General features: G+C 39.7%; 1 protein-coding gene across 1 annotated transcript; it reads right to left on the minus strand.

The window, feature by feature from the left end:
- Positions 1-5,256: 5,256 nt before the first annotated feature.
- Positions 5,257-6,627, minus strand: LOC139719958 (uncharacterized). Its single transcript, XM_071631338.1, has one exon. The coding sequence runs from the start codon at positions 6,625-6,627 to the stop codon at positions 5,257-5,259; it is 1,371 nt and encodes a 456-aa protein (XP_071487439.1).
- Positions 6,628-21,490: the final 14,863 nt, after the last annotated feature.

Here is a 21,490-nt window from a genome sequence, read left to right on the forward strand (position 1 = left end):
TGGGTGAGATCTTTCTATGTCTCCTGACTAAATAAACTTGAATGTCCTTCGTGCATCTTCATATTCCTTTTGGCGTGAGGGGTACACACCTTGCCCAACATCACAAAGCTTTTCTTCAAAGAACTGGTAGAGTTCTTATGCAGACCTGATCTGGCTTCACTTCTGTTTACAGCCATGGACTGGTCACTTCTCGCTTTATGATCGCTCGCTGTCCATCTACAGGAGATTTTCCAAGTGAGCTTTCAAAGTAGTGCCGCTCCACACGAAGGCCCATGTCTTCTGAACCTGTGGACGAGAAATGTAATCATGGATCCGTCATGAGCAGTTTGAGTACTTCCTGTAGTATCCCGCTAGATGTTATTCTTTTGAATCTTCTTGATGTCTGCTTTTCTGCTCCGTCTTTGATTGTTTGAACTTCTTGGCTGGTAGTTTTCCATTCATCAAAATCCACAACATGATGTCCAGTTTGCAGCAGAGGCAAGAAGTGTTCCTTAATGGCTTTGACCCCACAATTTGGACACTCTCTGTTGAGGCGTCTCTTGCTTGGGTGTTTTCCATCACGTGGAGTGCAGACCGTCGTGGCAACAAAGTCATCCACTTTAACACGAGTGGTTCCGGCTGCAATATAGTGTCAGCGATTATTGGGTTCAGCCAATCAACTTTGGTAAACAAGCTCCGCGAGACTGACAAGGCAGAAAGGGCCATGGATGTGTTTCTGGACATCCGAGCCAAAACAGATGATATCATTAAAGCCGGCGGTGAATTATTATTTTAAGCTTATGTTCCACGGAAAACCACCCAAAGGCTTGGGAGACTTGAGATTTGACATCTTCAGCAAGCAGGCTGCTGCTGGGAGCATCAAACCTGAGAAACTGTCCCCGACAAAAGAATCTGTAGCGCAGTATTCTCTATGAGCTTATCTCCAAACCAGAGATTAGCTAATGTTGCAAACTCCATCCCCATCTCAAGTCTTGGAGTCCGGATGGAAGCTCGGTGACCAAGGTTACGCACCGGGCCCTTCAACAGACCCCATCACACCGGACTATCTTTTGAAGTTTGTAAGCTGCAACTGTTAGGGGGACTGTAGCACACTTAGGTGCTGTTCTAAAAAGCAAGGAGTCAAGTGTATTTCTGCTTGCGGCAAATGTCATGGTAACTCTTGCCAGAACATCAGCCAAACAGCTGATATGAGCAGTGAGGGAGATGTCGGGGAGTAGGGTAAAGTACCAGGGTTTTGATATTGAGATACATTTCTGTTGGATTATAATGGGGCATAATGGAAGTAAGAGAAGTGGGAACGACTACTTTCAGTTGCACACTTATGTTGCAGTGTTTTGCGCACTGTTTTTAGAATGGGTGTAGCTCAAATTCAATGATGGAACTCAATTCAGCACTCTAAAAAACTCACTATATAAACCCACTGAGATACATATAAAATACCAATGATACATAATTCAGCGGGTGCAGAAAGTAGGCATGGCCTATTTTAATGGTCAGGTAGTGGTTTACTAATGTTTCGAATCCATTCAGCACCCCAGAAACCCCTTATTAGACATCTCACACGCTAATACTGGAAAAACAATCCCATGTTTGACCCCCCCCCCCCCCCCCTGCTGTTGCCTAGGTTTGACTGGCTCCCCATTTTTTTTCCACAAGGATGTTGGTTGAACTGATTAAGAATCAAATATTTAATAAGTATGTACAGCAGTAATAGGATTATACTTGGTGTAATGGATATAAGAGAAATGGGAACGACTACTTCTCATCGCACACAAATGTTTTCAGTGCACCCTGAAAACCCACTCTGTAAGCCCAATGAGATACATATAAAAATACCAATATTAACGTATTTCGGCGGGGGCAAAAAGAAGGGCATGGCCTATTTTACGGTCAGATAGTAGTTTGTACTCAAAACTAATGGTTGGAATTGATTCAGCACCCCTAGTTAGACATCTCTCACGCTTATATTGGACAAAAATTATTTTCCAATTTTTGCCCCTCCCCCTTTGCGGGTGCCCAACTTTGATTGGCTCCCCAGAATTTTCCACGAGGATTTGGGTTGGAACTAATTGAGAGGTATTAGTAGACACCTTTATGAACACACTGGTGAAGAAAGCTATTGGAAATCATTTTTTTCACAGACGGTCCAGAGATTTTCTAAAATGCCCTAACTATTATACAAATTTGACATGCACATGGGTTGTGGAAATTACTTGCAGATTGTAAGCTTCTCTTTCTTTCTTTTTTTCCCAAAAAGGATTAGGGTTGAATTCACCTCCTTGCTCTGCAAACGTCCTTCTTTTCATCATCATAATTCCTCTAATGTTTTACGTACATGTACCCTTTCTTGAGGTACAAGTGTACTTTGATTTTGTTAGCTTACTAACAATGAGTATGCTGACATCACTATGCCATGTGCATGCATTTAAGGCAGTTGCATATTAAGTACAAGTCATGCAATATCACAAGATTCGAGATGACCACAGATAATTACATTCTGGCATCAATGATCAATAACATAGTGTTTGTATGAATGCGTCATTGTTCTCGTGTTCATCATTGTCCTCAATAGTAAAGTCCTCTGTGTCTTTCCTTCGTGTTGTCCTCATTTCATCAAAATGTTTATTGTTGAGTCGAATTGAAACTCCAAACTCGTATAGGCAAGTGAGTGGCTACGCGATTATTTTATCCTAACACTTTTCATACTGGTGTGGACAGACTCACAGTTCTACTGTTCTATAATACCACTACAAGTATAACATACAACATAAATTATCCTGAACTGCGACTTTAATTCCTCCCAAAGGAAATCAGAAGGAAATTTGCGTGTATGTAAAGTTAAGACACACATTTAATTCTTTAGATAAGGACATTCTTTCAGAACTTTTTCATTAATCCTTTAATACACACAACATGTATAAGCCCTGCTTTCAATATTATTCCTATATATAGATGCGGGACAATGCATCTGCATTGCCGTTCATTCTTCCACTGCGGTGTTCCACCACCATCGGGTAAGACTGCGGTGCCAGGCTCCATCCCATAAGTCGAGCATTTTTGGTTTTGAGCTGTTTTAGCCAGCTCAGGGGGTTATGGTCTGTCTGAATGACAAATGACTGCCCAAACAAATATGGATGAAATTTCTCGACACTCCAAATTATGGCTAGGCACTCTTTCTCAATGATGGGGTAGTTCACTTCGCGGGGGAGTAACTTGCGACTAATGAATGCGACCGGGTGATCGACCCCCTCCTCATCTGTAGCTGTCTGGCTGAGCACAGCCCCTATACCCCTATCACTAGCATCTAGCACAATGAAGGGAGCGGAGTAGTTTGGGCTCCTCAAAACTGGGGCAGAGGTCAGTGAACTTTTGAGTGTTTGGAAGACTGCCTCACATTGTGGGTCCCATCTCGCCAATTTTGGCTCTGATTTCCTTGTTAGGTCAGTGAGTTTTTTTTCACTGTTTCCTTGACACTATGAGGTAAACGGTACGCACGCTGGCGGACGGGCCTTTCAGAAGTAGTTTCAACCTCATGTTTTAGGATGTTTGTCCTACCGGGGATACTGTTTAGAGTCTCCCTAAACTCAGAAGTGAGTGCCTTCACGCCACTTTTTCAGCATGTTTATATTAAAAACCTGGTGTCGTTTTCTTTCTCCTACCTCTACTACGTAGTCTACATCGCTCACTTTTTACACTACTCGGTATGGGCCTTGCCACTTTGCTAACAATTTGCTGCTTGAAGTTGGGAGAAGAACCAACACCTCATCCCCCACCTCCAGCACGCGAGCACGGGCTCCTTTGCCATACCACAGTGTCGCGTCTGCGCTGCTGACAAATTCTTGTGCGCTAGCTCTAGGTTCTCTGCCAATCTAGTCCTCATGTTCATTACATATGACAGGATACCCTCTCCCTCAGTGATTTCGCCTGTCAATGTCTCCTTTAACACATCTAGGGGCCCCCTCACACGATGACCATACAAAAGTTCAAATGGGGAAAAACCCGTGGACTCTTGGGGAACCTCCCGGTATGCGAACAGTACATAAATAGTAAGGAAGATGCTCATCCCAGTTGCATTTTCTCTCATCCATGTACGGCTTTAGCATCCCTTTCAGTGTGGAATTGAACCGTTCTACAAGCCCATTACTTTGGGGGTGATAGGGGCTCGTCCTTATCTTCCTGATTCCTAAGTTCTCACATACTTGAACCATCAGTTTTGACATGAAATTGGCACCTTGGTCGGTGAGAATTTCTTGTGGTACCCCCACCCGAGAGAAAAGCTTGATGAGCTCATCAGCAATCTTGTCAGCATTGGTGGAACGAAGGGGAATTGCTTCTGGGTACCCAGAGCTACCAAGTCTCACGCATTCTGCGTGAGACTCAAGCATTTAGGGTCTGTCTCACGACCTCACGCATGGAACCCATTTTTCTCACGCATCTGGTGAAGTCTGCAATTTGGGCCAAAAATAAGGAGCACAGCTCAAAAGATTAAAGTGATAGTTGCAATTGAAGGTATATTTCCCTTTGCCTTTCAAAATTAGTAAAAAATAGTCACTTAAGTATGCACCAGATCGCATCATTAAGAGCTAATAATTTAAAAAAGCTCCCTACCTTGGGAGGATGACACCCTCCTCGTTCGCGTGCGCATGCGCGCGAGCGCCGAGACGCCGAATCATAAAATTCTCACTCATAAAAGTTTTTTGAACTTGGCATCTCTGGGTACCTTGTCGAGTAGTCACAAATGATTAGAATGTACGTGTTGCCCTTCTTTGATTTGGGCAGGGGCCCCACTATATCTGGAGCAATTCGCTGGAATGGCTCACATATGATGGGCACCTGAACCATGGGCACTTTACCACCCCTCTTGCTACTAGTCTTCTGGCAGAGCTCACATGTTCGAATATACTCTGAAACGTCTCTGAAAAGCCTTGGCCAGTAGTAATTTCTGAGGATCCTATCTTTTGTCTTTTCCACGCCCAGGTGCCATGAGATTGTCATGGACCATCCCCAGCAGCTCCCGCCGGTACTGTTTTGGAACTACTACTTGCCTAAACTCCTGCCCCTGGGTTGCCCCCTTTTTCCTCCAGTGCCGGAAGAGGATTCCCCCCTCCCAGTAGCAATAGCACTTGTCCCCTGCACCTGTATCAGAGGGGAGGGCCTTTTCCCGAACCAATTTTAGGGTCCCATCCTCCCTTTGGTCCTTTCCTAGCTCAAATTTTGAGAGCGTCAGTAAGCTTGGAGTAGCACACCTATCACTACCTACATCCTTGTCATTTTAGGGCCTTCCTCCCTCATTCTTCCCTGTTTCCTGTTCAGCCAACTTGGCTTGCTGCCCCCTTGTGACAACCATAACAGGGTCCTGGAGTATTGCAATTCTCGCAGTGTGTCATTCAGAAGCTCATTGCCTAGTATCATGTCTACAGAGAGAGTGTCAATTACTCCTACCACAACATATCCCGAGATGGAGTATGGCTCACTCACAAGATGTATGAGGGCTAATGGGACATCAACCTCATTCCCCGTCACACCCCCTATCCTCACACTCTGCCCCGTGTAGGCATTAGCATGTACATATTCTGGCCTCATCAACGTTTGGGTCGCACCCGTATCCCGTAACAACTGTATTTTCTTCCCATTCACATCAGCCTCGCTCATGTATGGCTTATGTTTAGGGTTCACTTGATCTGCCCGACATAAGTAGCCCTGAGCTGCACCACTCCCCTTATCAGAGGGCCCTCCTCCCTGCTTATTAGGGCAGTTAGGGGCGATGTGGCCTGGCTTACCACATTTGTAGCACTTTACTGCTTCCCGATCCTTTCTATTGTTCGGAGAATTTTGAACCTCACCCTTTGGTTTTTCCTTCCCAGCCTGGCCTGACGAGGGGTTACTGCTGCTCCCTTTATCAGTCCTAGGGCCCTTATTGGTGTGGTTTAGGCTCCTCCTGGTAGTGATATACTCGTCGGCTAGACTACTCAATTGCCCAAAATCAGCTGCATGGTTATCGAGTAACCATAGCTTCAAATCAGGAGGAACGTGATCCAGCATGTTTTCTTGTAGGATCATGTCCTCAAGTTTCCTCAAGTTCCCCTTTGCTCCTACTCCCGCTTCCCACCTATCAAATGCATCGCGCATCCTTGTTCCATACTCTACGTAGCTTTCATCTCCGCGTTTATTCATTCTACGAAATTTTTGCCTGTAGGCATCTGGCGTTAGCTCATATTTAAGCAGAATTGCTTTTTTGATCACATTGTAGTTGCCACACACATCATCGTCTAGTCTAGAATAAGCTTCGCGTGCTTTCCCTGTGAGTAGGGGTGCCAGTCTTCCTGCCCACAGCTCCTTTCCCCAACCGTGAAGTTTCGCAACTTTTTCAAAAGTGCGCAGAAACGCATCTACATCATCTCCTTCTTTGAGTCTGAGCAGCAGTTCTTTCAAATTATCTGGCCTATGATGGGGCGCTGGCCCCTGCCTCTGCGCAGCATTTTGCGCTAATCGTACATCCCTTTCCAGCTGTATACGAGCTTTTTCAATATTTTCTTCCTTCTCTAACTCTACGCGCCTAGTCTCGGCCTGAAGTTCTGCCAGACGTAGTTCATGCTGCATCCTTTCCCTCTCAACGCGCAGACGCATCATTTGGAACTCTACAGTACTTTCAGTTTGGGGAGCATTGCTATAGATCCTGTCTCAGACCCCGCCCCTGCTGAATTACCATGAGGCTGTAGCATTTCGATCAATTCGGCCTTACTATGCCCATCATGGGACAAGCCCAACTCATCACACTTCTCCCTCAACTAGGCCACCCTTATTTGTCGCAAATCACTCATACTCCTACTTGTACTCGTACTAGTAATTGTATGCGATAACCTTAACAGAAGACAAATGTGAACAATAATTGAAAGTACTCTTAACGTCATAGAATTACATTAGCTCATAAGATACTATAATTCCATGTATCTAACGCTTAAGAAAATTAAGATTATTTGTATTATGATTAGCCTACACTGAGATTAAGCCACACACCTCAATTACATAATATCACTTTTTACTGTAGTGTTCATGAAATAAGTGTAAATTGAGCCACACCCTTGCAATTCCAGTTGTACTTTCACTTAGCTCCTTTTGGTGTCCGTCGAATGCTCCTCCTGCCTCCCGGAGCCAGTCAGCTCCACAGCTCCTGCCGTCCGTCGATCTGTTCCAGATCCAGCAAAATGAAGCATCCAAATCCTCCTGGATCATGTGTCTGCTCCCCTCCAATGGAACTGCTGCCACAGGCATCCGGATGTGTCCTCCAACAATTATCTCGTCTCCAGACGAAAATTGCGTGCTTCAGTGGATCAGCATGAATTTTTCCCACTCAGCTTTAAATATGAATATTTTGTAGACCTGTTGATTGACTTGAACTGCCCCTTTCTGCTTCAAAACTGCTTCTGGGACACCGTCTTTCTCTGGGTCAGTCCGAATTGAAACTGCTCCCAAACTGAAGACTGAAGAATTAAATTTATTTTCTCCAACCAGCAAACTGCTCCGGATGTAATACCGAAGAACTGAGCACAGTACAGTTTATAGCTGTCTCCGTCGAAATCCCCACAGCATACGTCTCAAAGTTAACAGACTTGATTTGATGGACTGGTGCGCTTGGCTTCCAGATCCCACTTGCTGCCACCAAGATGTGACGAAACTATATTTCTGTTGGAGTTAATTATACCCCGCCAAACGAAGTTTGAAGGGGGTATATAGGAATCAGCGGACGGTCGGGCGGTCGGGCGGTCGGTCGGGCGGTCGGTCGGGCGGTCGGGCGGTCGGGCGGTCGGTCCGTTGCAAATCTTGCGTCGCGAACTACTTCCTCAGTTTTCAACCGATTCCCATAAAACTTGGCACAGATGTGTGCCTTGGGTTGTAGATGTGCAAGACGTATTTTTTGACAGTACCCAAAAGTACGTTGCCATGGTAACGGCATATTATGGGCAAAAATGGGTACAAATCTTGCGTCGCGAACTCCTCCCACAGTTTTTGATCAATTTTTATGAAATTAGGTACAGATGTTCATCTGAATATGTTAATGTGCAAGACACATATTTCCGCAGTGGCAAAAAGTGCGTTGCCATGGTAACGGCATGTTATTGGTAAAATATAGGGCAAAATGCTTCGTGGCAAAACTGCTTCATCAGTGTTCTTCCAATTCTCATGGAATTCATATTGAATGTTTGTCTTAGGATATAGGTCAGCATGACACATTTCTTGACAGTGACAAAAAGTATGTTGCCATGGTAACAGCTCACATATTATGAGCCAAAATGATGGAAAATTTTGTGTTGCAAACTACTTCCTCAGTTTTTGCCCAATTTCCATGAAACTTGGTACAGATGTGTGCCTTTGGTTGTAGATGTGCAACACGCATTTTTCGACAGTACCCGAAAGTACGTTGCCATGGTAACGGCATATTAATGGCAGAAGATCAAGGAAAGATCTTGCGGATTTAACTACTTCCTCAGTTTTTTGACCAAAGCTTATGAAATGTTGTTTTGACGAAAGCTTATGAAATGTTGTTTGGCGGGGGTATAACCAGTCGCTGTAGCGACATTTCTAGTTTGTTTCGTCGCAGTAGAAAGAGATACCACTCCAAAACGCTCGCAACCATTAAGCCGATAGTCACAGGGAATAAAGCACACGCAAAACCCATTCATGATTAAGGTGCCCGTTCCTGCTGGTTTTATTGAGAGAGTTTCTTCGACATGGTTCACATTATTGTGAGAAGAGTTATCACACAGAGGTGCCTAGGAGCTCCTAGGTCTGCACTCAGCGACGATTAGATATCTTCTGAAGACAATTTTCCTATTTCTTGTCTCCCACAAAATTGCTGATCTTTGAAAAGCCACTATGAATAAAGGGAAAGTAAAGTTGTCCTATTTGGACAAGTCAGCCGTTTACGACAGGGGAAGGGTACATTAAGGGAAACAAAAAGAATAACTTCCTTGGTCAAGTCAGCACATTGCTGCTCCTAACTTTTGTATTGTCTCAAATTCGCATAAAGACATAAAAGACATGAAAAATAACTCCTGACCAATCACACCACTACCCCTTCTTGCATAACTTATCTTACTTCTTGTCTGGGATGAGAAATAAAGAGTTGTATAGCTTCTACACTTTTGACCAATCATAAAGAAGGTCAGTCTTATTTAATTTATGTTATTCATTGTCTGAAAATCTATTCAAAGAAACTTAAAAGAAAATTACTTTTAACCAATCATCTCTCTGTCTGGACTAGCTATACAGTGCACTCCCGTTACAACGAACACGGTTATAACGAAATTTCGTTATAACGAAGTAAATCTTCTGGTCCCAAAATTATCACCATTAAAGTCTATGGTACAAAATTCGCTTATAGCGAACACGGTTATAGCGAAATTTCCGCTATAACGAAGTCTTTTCCGAGCGCCACAGACAAAGAAAAACAAAAGAAATGTGCTCCGTTATAACGAAATGCGAATTGCTTTCGAAAATACGTAGCGGAACAAGCATTTATAGCGTCTCTGCATGGGTGAACGCTTCACACCACTGTGTCTTCGCTCCTTGTGTCACGCACAGTTTCTGAGGGGAACTTGCGTTTATTATTGTATTACAGTTATCCCATCACATTTCACATAGCTTTGCAGTGTATGATGAGTATTCAGCAAGCAGAATATGATATATATACGTGGTTTCCTTGTTTTTGTTATAGATCGTATTTGTTCGGTTATAACGAAATTTCGTTATAACGAAAGAAAACTGCCGGTCCCGAGCATTTCGTTATGGGAGTGCACTGTATATATCTTTATTTCCTGCTAGCCTCCTACCCTAAGGGTTAAGACCACCTGACCTCTGAGATGTTTGTCCCTGGACAGGGGATTTATCTTACATTATAGCTCCTGTGGACTGCCACCTGTTGTGGTCTGGAGATGGGGACGTAATATACAGTGCTATACATTTAAATGTGAAATGGACACTACTATATGCATGGGGTATTTCCCACGAACTAATTGAGCTGACATGTGTGCATGTCACAGTGGCACATGACGAAAGCATGAACAAATTGTTCTGCGATATGTTTGTCAATAAACTCTCAAATTTTCCAAATTACTGTACTTCTGTGTAGCTGAACAAGCAGTCGTAGACAGGAACCTGTGGCATTGCCTCTTTTTTCTGTCCTCCCTCTGCACATTTCTTGGACTTTCTTTTTAAAGGGCATTGTAACGGTTTTTTTATTTTTTTATATGTTGTTCTTTTAATTCTAAAAGACCCAGCGGTGCAAACAGAATCAAAATTTCATAACGATTTAGTCCGTAATTTCATTTTGAAAATGGAAATTTTTGGGCGAGAATTATGCTATTGAGCTGACGAGCCCGGATGTCGTGATGTCACAGGTGCCAAATATATCACCGATTACAAGCCCTCGCATACGCGTGCGTTAAATCGTGCCGAGTAGCAGACGACGCTTAGGCCCAATTTATCTAGCAGGCGGTACTTGTGTACTGTCCTATCCATGCAGCTGTCTCAAATTTCGCTGAACCAAATCGCACCAAAATTACAGGATACTAGTATACGTCTAAGCTTATTTCAAAATACTGTGTTATATTTGAACGAAATCGGTAATCGAGAAGTATCAAAATTGACGCCGATTTTCAAAATGTCACAAAAAAAAAACCTCACTCTTCGCGAGAGATCTTGGTAAACGCGACATGGACAATCTAGAACTGAAGTTAGCCGACTAGGACTGTGCGAACGGGGAATTTGCGCGGGAACTAAACTAAAAAATGTCATGATTTTGGCAATTTGTGTGATTTACGAACTATATTTTTCATTCAACTTAACTCAAATAATTTGTAAATTGATTTTTTTGCTCCCGATTACTTGAAAGATTTGTCTCATGATATTAGTTGGCTAACTTCAGTCTGTGCGTGCGCAGGCAAGTAGGGCTACTACTCAGTACGCCGCGATAACTCTTCTTTAGTCGTACAGTTACTATGAGAGCAGATTGTTTTTAGCGACGACAGGAAAGTCGACAACTTCACTTTACCATACGCTTCCCGACTTGCTATGTGGTTCCAATTAGCGTGAGCAAGTGGACATGAGTCATAAAATATTTCTTGTGATTTTGGTGCAATTTGAAGTGAATTTTGAGATATCTACATGGATACGGAAGTACTCTAGCACTATGCCTACACCAGCGCTTGGATCGCGAAGCGGCGGCACTGTTTGTTTCTACGTGGTCTGGCCACTCTTCCGAGGTATGGGCCATCATGGGTCGTACTAAAACTAACGGCTAGATCTAAGTTAGTCCTTGGTGTTAATACGACCACCATGAGATTTATCTCGACTACAAAAACATTGAAAATCCATAAAGCAGATACCTTACCTGCAAAATTCAGCACAGAAACAACAGGGCCTGCAGCACAAGGGCCTAGATCTAGCGGCAACGCTAGACCTTGGAGTCTGGACTTTCGTCTGGACTTTCTTCAAGTTCTGGCAGCAGGGGTATGTATTGCATACTAAACCGTTTACTAGTACGCTGTGCCTATATAGCGCTGTGCACGTATACAGCTGTCAAAGGGGCGGCGAGTAGAATCTTCTCGGTCCTTGACTGCTCACTAGTCCTAACATTAGTCCTAGTTCTAGTCTAGAGTCTATAGGCCTATGTACTGAGTGCCGTTTTCTTCTAACTAGGCGTAAACCGTGATTGCCGTTGACTATTTTTTGGATTTAGATTTTAAGAATCACTCAGTCCTCACCTTCGTTAGATAGTTTGAACTGTGATGTCGAACCATTATCGCTCGGCTGCGCCTCGTGCATGTTGCACCATTGTCAATACTCTCGAGTGCGCCGCACCTTCACTAACGCACTCTTTCCTGTGCATCATTAGTATACTAGTGCAACGTTACTTACACACAGTTTTCTCTGGGCAGCACGTTCGGACATGATGCCAATTTCATTTTGCATATCTGGAATATTCCACACAAATTTGATCTAAATAAAAAGCTTTTGAAGAGATTCCTTTTAAAAATTTATGAATATTGTTTAACATGTTTATTTCAGCTCCATATTGCAATTTTACTAAATAACAGTTTTTGCAGTACTTCGTGTGAGATTTCATCAGTAAATTGACATGTGTAGTTCGTTTTGCAAAAGTCGGAGGTTGGCACCTGTGACGTATGCCAAATTGTGTGGATCGTTCCTTGGCTTGCTCGTTTTCATTTTTTTCAAAAAATCATTACAGGCTTATCCTGGGTTTTAGAATCCTCTCTTTCCAGTTGTAAGCATCAAAAAATATAGATTACAATTATCAGACAAGTAGAAAATGTCAGTACAGGTTTCTTTTAGTGAATCTATGACTGCAGTAATAGCCATCATTGACCCAAGATTTATTCTTGCCTTGATATCATGTTTCTCTAGTACAGCAGTTTTTGTTTTTGTTTTTGTTTTTGTTTTTTAAGTTGCAAAACTGATTACAAGATCAACTTCTTGGTGATTTTGGGATATTTTCTTTGATTTTTCTTACATTCCTGTACATTGTTGACTGACTCTGACGGTGGTTTGCTTCAGAGACTGTGCATGTATTTCTCTGGGAAACCTTGGAAACCTTTTTTTTTTTTTTTTTTTTTTTTTTTGGTCACGTTCTTTCTTTTGGTCATTCATTACAATGTATTTATTTTTCTTGATCTTCGTGCCCTACTTTCCCTTTTCTTTGTCTTACAGTATTCTCGATTTTTCATCATCAGTCATCAGTGTCGAGCCTTTTCTTGGGTGGAAAAGTATGAGAGCTTTGTCCAGTTTTTTTCTTCTTTTTCCCCCTCCTCTATTGATGTGAACTTCTTCTCTGAGAGTCATTGTGCTCTCTTGTCTTTCACGCGTGTATCATATGCAGATCTTTCCCTACACTGTCTTTTGCAAGTAAATTACTGTAATGATCTAGATTTGTTTGCTTCTCCTTGTCAAGTTTGATTGAAGATGCACTCTCTTTGAGGGCGCCTTCCTGGCTCGCAGTTTCCCGGGAAAGCTTTAAAGACTAGATTTCCTTGAAAATTTGGGCATTTTCTTTTTGGTTTTGTTTTGTTCATCTCAACAGAGCAAACACCTGAAAGTATGCATGTAAATATAATAATAAAACGTTGTTGATTTCAAGTAATAATTGATAAAATGATGATTTTCAGTTTCAGTTTCGTTTATTCAGTTTCGTTTATTCATTCCAATTAAAATCCGTAGTTACAAAACACACAAAACAATAATCAATCGAAAATTGACATAATACAGACAAACAAAGTTCAAGTTTACATATTTGCCAAAAATCAATAATTCATGGAAATGAAAAAGAGAACTAGAGAAAGGCCTTGCGGCCTTGTATGAAATAAGTTCCCTCGGGTATGTACGAGTACTTGATTGTGGAGGCACATAGAGTATTTTACAGTTTCGAGACAAGAACAGAACAAAAACAACAAGAACAGAACAAAAACAACAAAAACATATAGATGTAACAGTCATATGAAATCAAATGTGCAGAATTACCATAATAATGTAATTCATACAATAACATTTCATGATTTACAATATCAAAGGCCTTTGAAAGATCCAGAAAAAATCCAAATGAAAAATTATTCATATTCAAAGCTTTAACAACTGTATCTTGGAGTTTTATCAAAGTATGATCAGTCCCATGATTTTTCTAAAACCATACTGGTTGTTACAAAGGATATTGTTAAAAGACAAAAAAGAAAAAAAAACCCGATTATATATACATTTTTCTATTATTTTTGAAAAGCATGGTAATATTGATATAGGTCGATAATTATTAAATGAATGAGATTCTCTCTTATAAACAGGTACTATCTTTGCAACATTCAATTTTTTTTGAACTGCACCTGTTTGTAGAGATAAATTGAATATATAAAGTAAAGGTTTCAAAACTGAATATATTATTTGTTTCATTATGTATACATTTAAATAATCAACATCATACGAAAAACCGTTTTTCAATGATTTACAAACTTCAATCAACTCAGATTCATTTATGGGTTTTAAAAAAATCGACTTGGAAAAGTGATCTGTGAGGTAAGTATCGAATGAAGGAATACATGTCATATTATCAGACAATAAATCTAATGCAGTTTTACAACAGTTTTCAAAATGAATATTAAATTCATTTGCTATTAACTGAGGATCATTTATTTCCCTATCATCACTAACAAAATAATCAGGGAAATGTTTCTTAGATTTTTCAAAATATCATTAATTATTGACCAAATACCTTTGTAATCATTTCTATTTTCTGACATTCTGTTACAATAAAATGATTTTTTAGCATGACGTAAACAATTGTTCACTTTATTTCTATACATTTTATATTTCCTTTCATGTATAACAGTTTTATCATTCAAAAATATCTTATACAATTTATGTTTCTTCTTTATATATCTTAACAATTCTGGGGTAATCCATGGTTTCCTTATTTTGCACTTACGGACACTACTTTTCTTCAAAGGCAAATTTCTGTCTATTACTGAAATCAACAAAAACAAAAATATATCATAAGCTTCATTTGCATCAGAAGTTGAATATACAGAAGACCAATCTAAATTATTAAGTTCTTGTTTTACCTTTTTCAAACCTTCATCTGATATTTTTCGATTAATTTTCTCCTGAGATCTTTTCTCATGTTTTAATATAATGTTGTATTTGCAAAAATAAAAATTGGTAAATGATCAGTGATATCAGCGAAAAAACCTGCCACAATCCAACTCAGAACAAATAACATTGGTGAAAATATTATCAATAAGTGTTTCACTATTCCTGTTATACGTGTAGGGGTATAAATTAAAGGGACCAAACCATAGGATGAGTTGAGATTTATAAAACGTTTGGCTTCTTGATCTAACGAAATTCCCAATAAATTTATACTAAAATCACCTAAGATATATACATTTCTACGTTCATTGGAAATAATACGAAGAACTCTGTTATAAAAATCAAAAAACAAATCCATTTTACATCCTGGTTTCTTTTATATCACACCCACAGTTGAGTTGTTATTACTGCCTTCAAAATCAACAAAAATATATTCACAACAAGCCTTCTCTTGTTCAGTTTGAAGGATATCAATTCTGGTCTTAAATTTAATACTATCGAAAATGAAAAATGCTACCCCACCCCCTTTCCCAGAATACCTATTTGAATTTATAAAAGTATATCCTTGCAATTTATACGGGATTATAGGAGTATCAACTATCCAAGTTTCAGATATTGCTATCACAGAAAAAGAATGTTTAAGTGATGATAAAAAATCATAAATGGAATCAAAGTTTTTCTGCAAACTTCGGGCGTTTCAGTGTCATAATACACATACATACATCCTGTACAGTATGGATATACATACATACATTGTACATTGTATGATTATATCATGAATGCTTTTTGTTTTGTTTTGTTTTGTTTTGTATGGGTTCATGAGGTTAACCATAAGCCCATTAAATGCCGAGATATTATTCACTTAACGTAATAACTGGTATACTTCGTGTATTGATGAAAACCCTAGATTCATTATCACGCGAGTCACGATTTTCTCTTGAAATTTTTTTTTTCTTATTCCACTTTGCACCAGCTGTGAAAATTTTGCTGCAGTTACCGTGGTTACTTTGGTAAATCCCTCCTGCGTTAAATAAAACCGAAACTCAAATATAAATGTGGATTAAATGAGAGCAGCAATATGAGACATGAGTGAAAGTTTGTGAAAAATCGGACCGTCGATTCAAAAGTTACCAATCTATGATGTTTCAGTGCCGTCATTGCTAGATTGATATACTGTAGTTCATGACATTCTGTACAACAATACACTGTATAAAGAAATTAGAGAAAATTCAACAAACTTGTAAACAATATAAAAGGCATAAAACAATTTTGTCTTGTGAGATGGTACAGATTTTGAGATTCCTGTTAACGTCAACGTGGAGTTTTCCTTTTTTTTCATCAAAGTATACTGTGAAGGATTCTTTCACATGCTTTTGAGCATAAACATAAAGTAATATGCTCAAATCCATTACCGCAAGCACCAAATGTTCTTTCGAGGTGGTAAATAGATCTGAGCAGGGTACTAATCTTAGACAGCTACACCTATAATGACATTGCCACTGGCATATATACAGTAAGTAAAAGTATACATTCATATTTCATGCATGAGTTACGGACTTATCTGTTGGTAATGGATTAGTTTTTGAGGAAAAAAACCCACCCCCCCCCCCCCTCAAAAAAAAAAAAAAAAAAAAAAAAAAAAAAAACATTGGCATGAGAGAAATGACGGTTGACAACATTCTACATGAAGGGAGTTGAAGCTGGCCGGTTGAAATTCCCATCATTAATAGTCACGCGTTACCGCCATCTACCCGAACTTTTAATAATCATTTTAAGGTTCCTGGTCATCCCTCCTCTGCGACATCTTGCCTTGACCTATAATATTTGAACACTGCTACGAGGAGCTGGTTGACAACGGCGATGATGAGACCGACGCCCAGCATTTCGAAGACGACTGTGTAGGAGTGCGTGACGTCAAATATGTGTCCTGCCGATACAAGGGGCGAAAGCGATTAATTTGTTTGTTTGTTTGTTTGTTTGTTTTGTTTTGTTTTTTTTTGGGGGGGGGGCAAAGTCGATGTAGGGTAATTCGTCAATCAGTTGAAATAAAAACATCTCCACGCAAGAATTTCATAAATTTGATTAATTACGCAGTACCCGCTGCATGCCATAAGGATTAGAACTGGCACTAACTGTCGGATCAATGTTCTGTGGTAAGACGCCTGTCTGATGATGGGGGGGGGGGGGGGGGGGGGAGGGAGGGGCATTTCATGGAGAGTTTTGTCATACATGTATTTTTTTTTTATTGACAAGTTGTTAGAAACTACTGAAATCCTTGCATCTTATACTGGCCAACAAGCATTTGGCCGACATTTTTTCGGACAAAAAGCTCCATGAAATGCCCCCAGTTGGTACAAATCCAGCCCGAGTATATACGTGTATGTATTACGTACAATAATAGTATTAGTTATGGCTACTACTAAAACATTGATCAATTTTGTGCTTGTTTACGTCGATGAAGGGCAATTTGTCAATCAGTTGGAACTAAATCCTACCTTACAGCAATGGTCAACAAGGTTCCTCTCGAGGATGTTTCATGTAAATATGAAGCGTTGATAGTCAGTGCCCTAAGGGTTAATCCAGAATCTCTGAAAATATCTGTTACACCGACAGTGCAAGTGTCAGAGAAACAGATGCTTGAATACGACAGTTATCTTGACACATATCCTACTTAGGAAAATGTGGGGAAAAAATTGGCTAAAGAGACGGTTAGGAGGAATCAGTCTATGAAAATTCACATCTGCCGATATATACATCTTCAACCCACTGGATAACTATGATTGATGTTTATGTTCTATGTACAATACAATATCATTGGCATATAATTCATGTATACTTATAATATGAATATATATATGTAAGTAAATAAACATATCTCGCTCTCCCTCTCCTGAATTCTATGTTTTGGTCTTTTTCATTCTAAACTACGGCGAGGTACTTGTATAGTAATTGTATCTGGATACTTTTGATCGATCATATTTGTTTCTGTCTAAATGTGTACAGTATAGTTTCATCACTGTTTTTTTTTTCTGATTTCTTTGCTTTGCTTTTTTATAAGTTTTGCTTTCATTTCTGAGTACTGTATTGTGTGTTATTGCTCCGCACGGACCTGCGGAAGAACACCTCACGGACTGAAGTATGTGCCGTGCTTAGATAAATGAATGAAAATTAAGTATATATATATATATATATATATATATATATATATATATCAATGTATCCTCATATCTTACATATATAAATGTGTAGACATACATACACACACACACACACACACACACACACACACACACAAACACATTTCATATTCTGCCTCATTTAAGCTTACCTGATAAAGTGTTTCCTACTGTAATTCCTAATCCGGCTACAAACGTAGACACAGTTAGGCCAGCGGGCATGTTTTCCTCGTGTAAAACCGTCATCTTAGTGAGAATTGGTCCACTAGTATTAAGAGCGAACAGACACATGGCTTGAATGAATGTCATCACGGCTTGGTAAGTGTAGCTGTCGTTCAAGGAGGCGACAAGGAGAGCGATAGAACAAATGCTGCAGAAAATCAAGATGACATATTTTGCATCAAACATGTCAAAAGCTACCATTACAATGAGTATTGTAAGCCCTATCGTTCCCGCAAATCCAGCAAGGCTTGCAAGGTACACAGCTCTTGAAGGATCGAAGCCAAGCCACACCAAACGCGGGACTAAGAAGAGATACCAGGCGTACAATATAAAGTATATCAGAGTTATTGCTGGGATTGACGCAGTAAAATATGGTTCGGCAAACAAAACGTTTGTCCTTAATTTCTGAACGAACAAAGAAGATATATTCCAAATCATTTCGTAGGTAGAATTATCTCTGAAGTTGTGGGTGTTTCCTGTTGTGAAAATAGCGTTGCTTCCTCCTGACAATTGACTTTCGTCTGTAGCATGGGCTTCCATATTTTCTCTTGGTGGACGAATGACGGCTCCACAGACGACTGCATGTAGGGCAATTCCGCCGAGTATGAGAAATGCTCCATCATATCCATAGGCTTCCAGACTTTTCTCAATAATCAGAGGTAGACAGATTGCTCCGGCACACACCCCGTAGATAGTGAGAGAATTCACCAATGCGAACGACTTCGTAAAGTATTCGTTGAGAGTTACGTATGAAGAAAGGTAGATGACTGACATTCCGATACCTGCATCATAGCGCACGTGAAGAGAAGAAAGGCAAAAAAAAAAATAATTATAATAAAAATAAAAGATAAATAAATTATGTAGATCTTACTGCGATTAAGTCGCTTGATCTCTTAAGTTTCGGTCAAATCTACACTCTATCCCTCAGCCTGAACAGATGACAAAATGAAGACACTCCTATCTGATTGAGGTAAATTATTTATCGATCCATCCACCATGAAAGAGGCACAATGCTTAATTCGCGACATTATCTTTCTCCTAAGTCTTCACTCTTGTATTTTTACTATAAAAAAAAAGAAATTTTTGCAGCACCCCCAGGAAAAAGTGATGATCACTTTGAATGCACTTTTGCTCTGTACAATGTAATTTGATTTACAAAGCCACAAAAATGCACGACAAAACGTCAATCAGTGCATTATTTTGACAGCTACAATTAAAAGAATTATGTGTTTATCCGTACTTTATTCTAAAACATTCATGGAATAATTCCACTTTACACAAAACCCACACAGAGAACGCATGTTTGCAAGTTACATATAGATACTTGAGGGATACACTTGTTTGTTTTGCCTATTTTGTTCACTTTTTTTCTGAAAGGAATTTCAAACCGGTAGTAAGGCTCATGTCTCGAACATTTTACTACAGCTGTATTGTCTTATTGAAATCCTCACATTGCACGATATCATTCATGGCGCATATAAACCTCAATTCAGGTTACCAAAGAGATGTAATCAACATACATAATCAGACAACTGGGGGGGGGGGGGGGAGTTCAGGGGGTTACGTGGACCACCGTCCCCGTTTGCCAGCAGCAAAAAAAAAAATAATAAAAGAAATAAAAAGAAAAGTGCGCCCCCTTGAATATTTGTTAAAGAAACCAAGAAACATTGTTTTTTTTTTTTTTTTTGTGAGTCGATTGTAGAGGTAGTCCTACCACAAAATCGCGCTTTTTTTTTCCTTGTTAGACGATGAAACCTGTAAGACAACGAAAAACTTGCTCTGGGAGCCTTTTTTTTTCTTGCTTGCTTGTAAGCTGATTAAACCCGAAAGTTTTTAACTAAAAGGTCATTTTTTTCTAATTCTGAACCCTCCCATACAAATTCCCAGTTACAGACCTGATAATTGTATTGTTTTAAGTGTTTTCTTGCATGAACACAGCGCCATATATCAAGAACCAGTCTGGTGCCAAGAAAAAGGGATTTATTGAAACCTTTGGACAAATGCACACCTGGATAAATATGCAAATAACACTTATGAACATGAATTCCTGACACTTATCATTTTGTACAAATACATGACATTTTCTGGATTGATGTTACTTGCTTTCTCTGTCTAGAACATACAAAAGAAAATCATTTCTATTGAGAATGTTTTCTAACTCTTTAACTCTTACTAAATCTTATTTATATAAATAATGGTAGTTCTTTGGCTATATATTTACTACAGTTCTGTTGCATTCTCTAAGTTAGTGTGTACCTTTCATTTTAATGTAAATTACCAATTATTTTTCAAGTTTCGGTTTTCTAAAAATGCGTCACCACCCTTTATATTTCCTCCAAAATAGAGTGTTCTTTATTAAAGGAAAATCAACTTAGATTGTTTTTGCAAGATAATGCAGTTGTCTTCACTTGAAAATGCTTATCAATATTCATGAGTAAGCTATTGCTATGTTCTTGAGTCAATATGTGAATTACATACGAGGATGTGAATCTCTCTTTGACATGAGACACCGCAATGATTTCTTTTGTGTTGATATTTGACATGGTCTTGGACGTCGTATTTATCTATTATCTATTATGTGAACGTTTTGATTCCCCTATTGAAATTTGGATCACCAAATATGACACCTGCTCTATGATATAGCGGATATTTGACTCTGAAATTTTGTATAAAAACACACTCACAATATTGTATGCATGATACCTCGAACAAGTATCTTTTACTACAGTCCTAATTAAGGTCAGTCTTATTCAATTTTTCTTCATATAATATTTTGGACTGAGTTTTGTCCTACCTGAAAGTGACATCAGCACCCCGAAAATCATCAAGCTACTGGCAAGAGGAACACACATCAGGGGAACGGCGGCGAGGAGTCCGCCAAGGATGGCTGCAGCGGTTGGATTCAGCAGCTTAATCAGAACGTAGGCAATGGGAGCTGTCAAAGTGACAATAAATGTTTTAAGTAAAGTAGTATGGTTGGGTGTTCATAATACCGGCCACCTAACGTTTTTATATCAATAGAAACGTGAAAAATCTCACAATTTGCCTGAAATTTTACTAACGTGTGGAGAAAATACTCCGGATTCACAAGCGCGCACTGAAAATGCGATCTGAGGTACGCGCTCTTAGATGGCGGCTTCGAACGCGTGGGGTGTCATTTTTTCCGCACTCAGTTGCCCTGCTCATTTCAACCGACCACCCTGACAATACGGATTAAGGGCACTTTAAATGCGTTTTTTCGACAGGCCGCTATGTTTTTCTAGCCGTCATTTTTTCCCCAATAATATTTGAATATATTTTGAATCCTTCGATGTTACTTTTGAAGGACTGTTTGATGAATTTGAATTGATTTTCATTAGGAAACTTTTCATCGTAATTGAAATAAATTAGATGAGTCGGTTTGTTTATTTCACATTCAGTTCTCGCTTCTGCTTCAACTCGTA

The sequence above is a fragment of the Diadema antillarum genome, unplaced genomic scaffold, assembly GCF_040938485.1.
Source record: "Diadema antillarum isolate AM-2024a unplaced genomic scaffold, OU_Dant_1.0 scf00000117, whole genome shotgun sequence".
In the NCBI taxonomy this organism is placed as follows: domain Eukaryota; kingdom Metazoa; phylum Echinodermata; class Echinoidea; order Diadematoida; family Diadematidae; genus Diadema; species Diadema antillarum.

Excerpts from the sequence above, each read along its gene's own strand:
- LOC139719958 (XM_071631338.1), bottom strand. The coding sequence starts at position 6,627 with ATGCGTCTGCGCGTTGAGAGGGAAAGGATGCAGCATGAACTACGTCTG.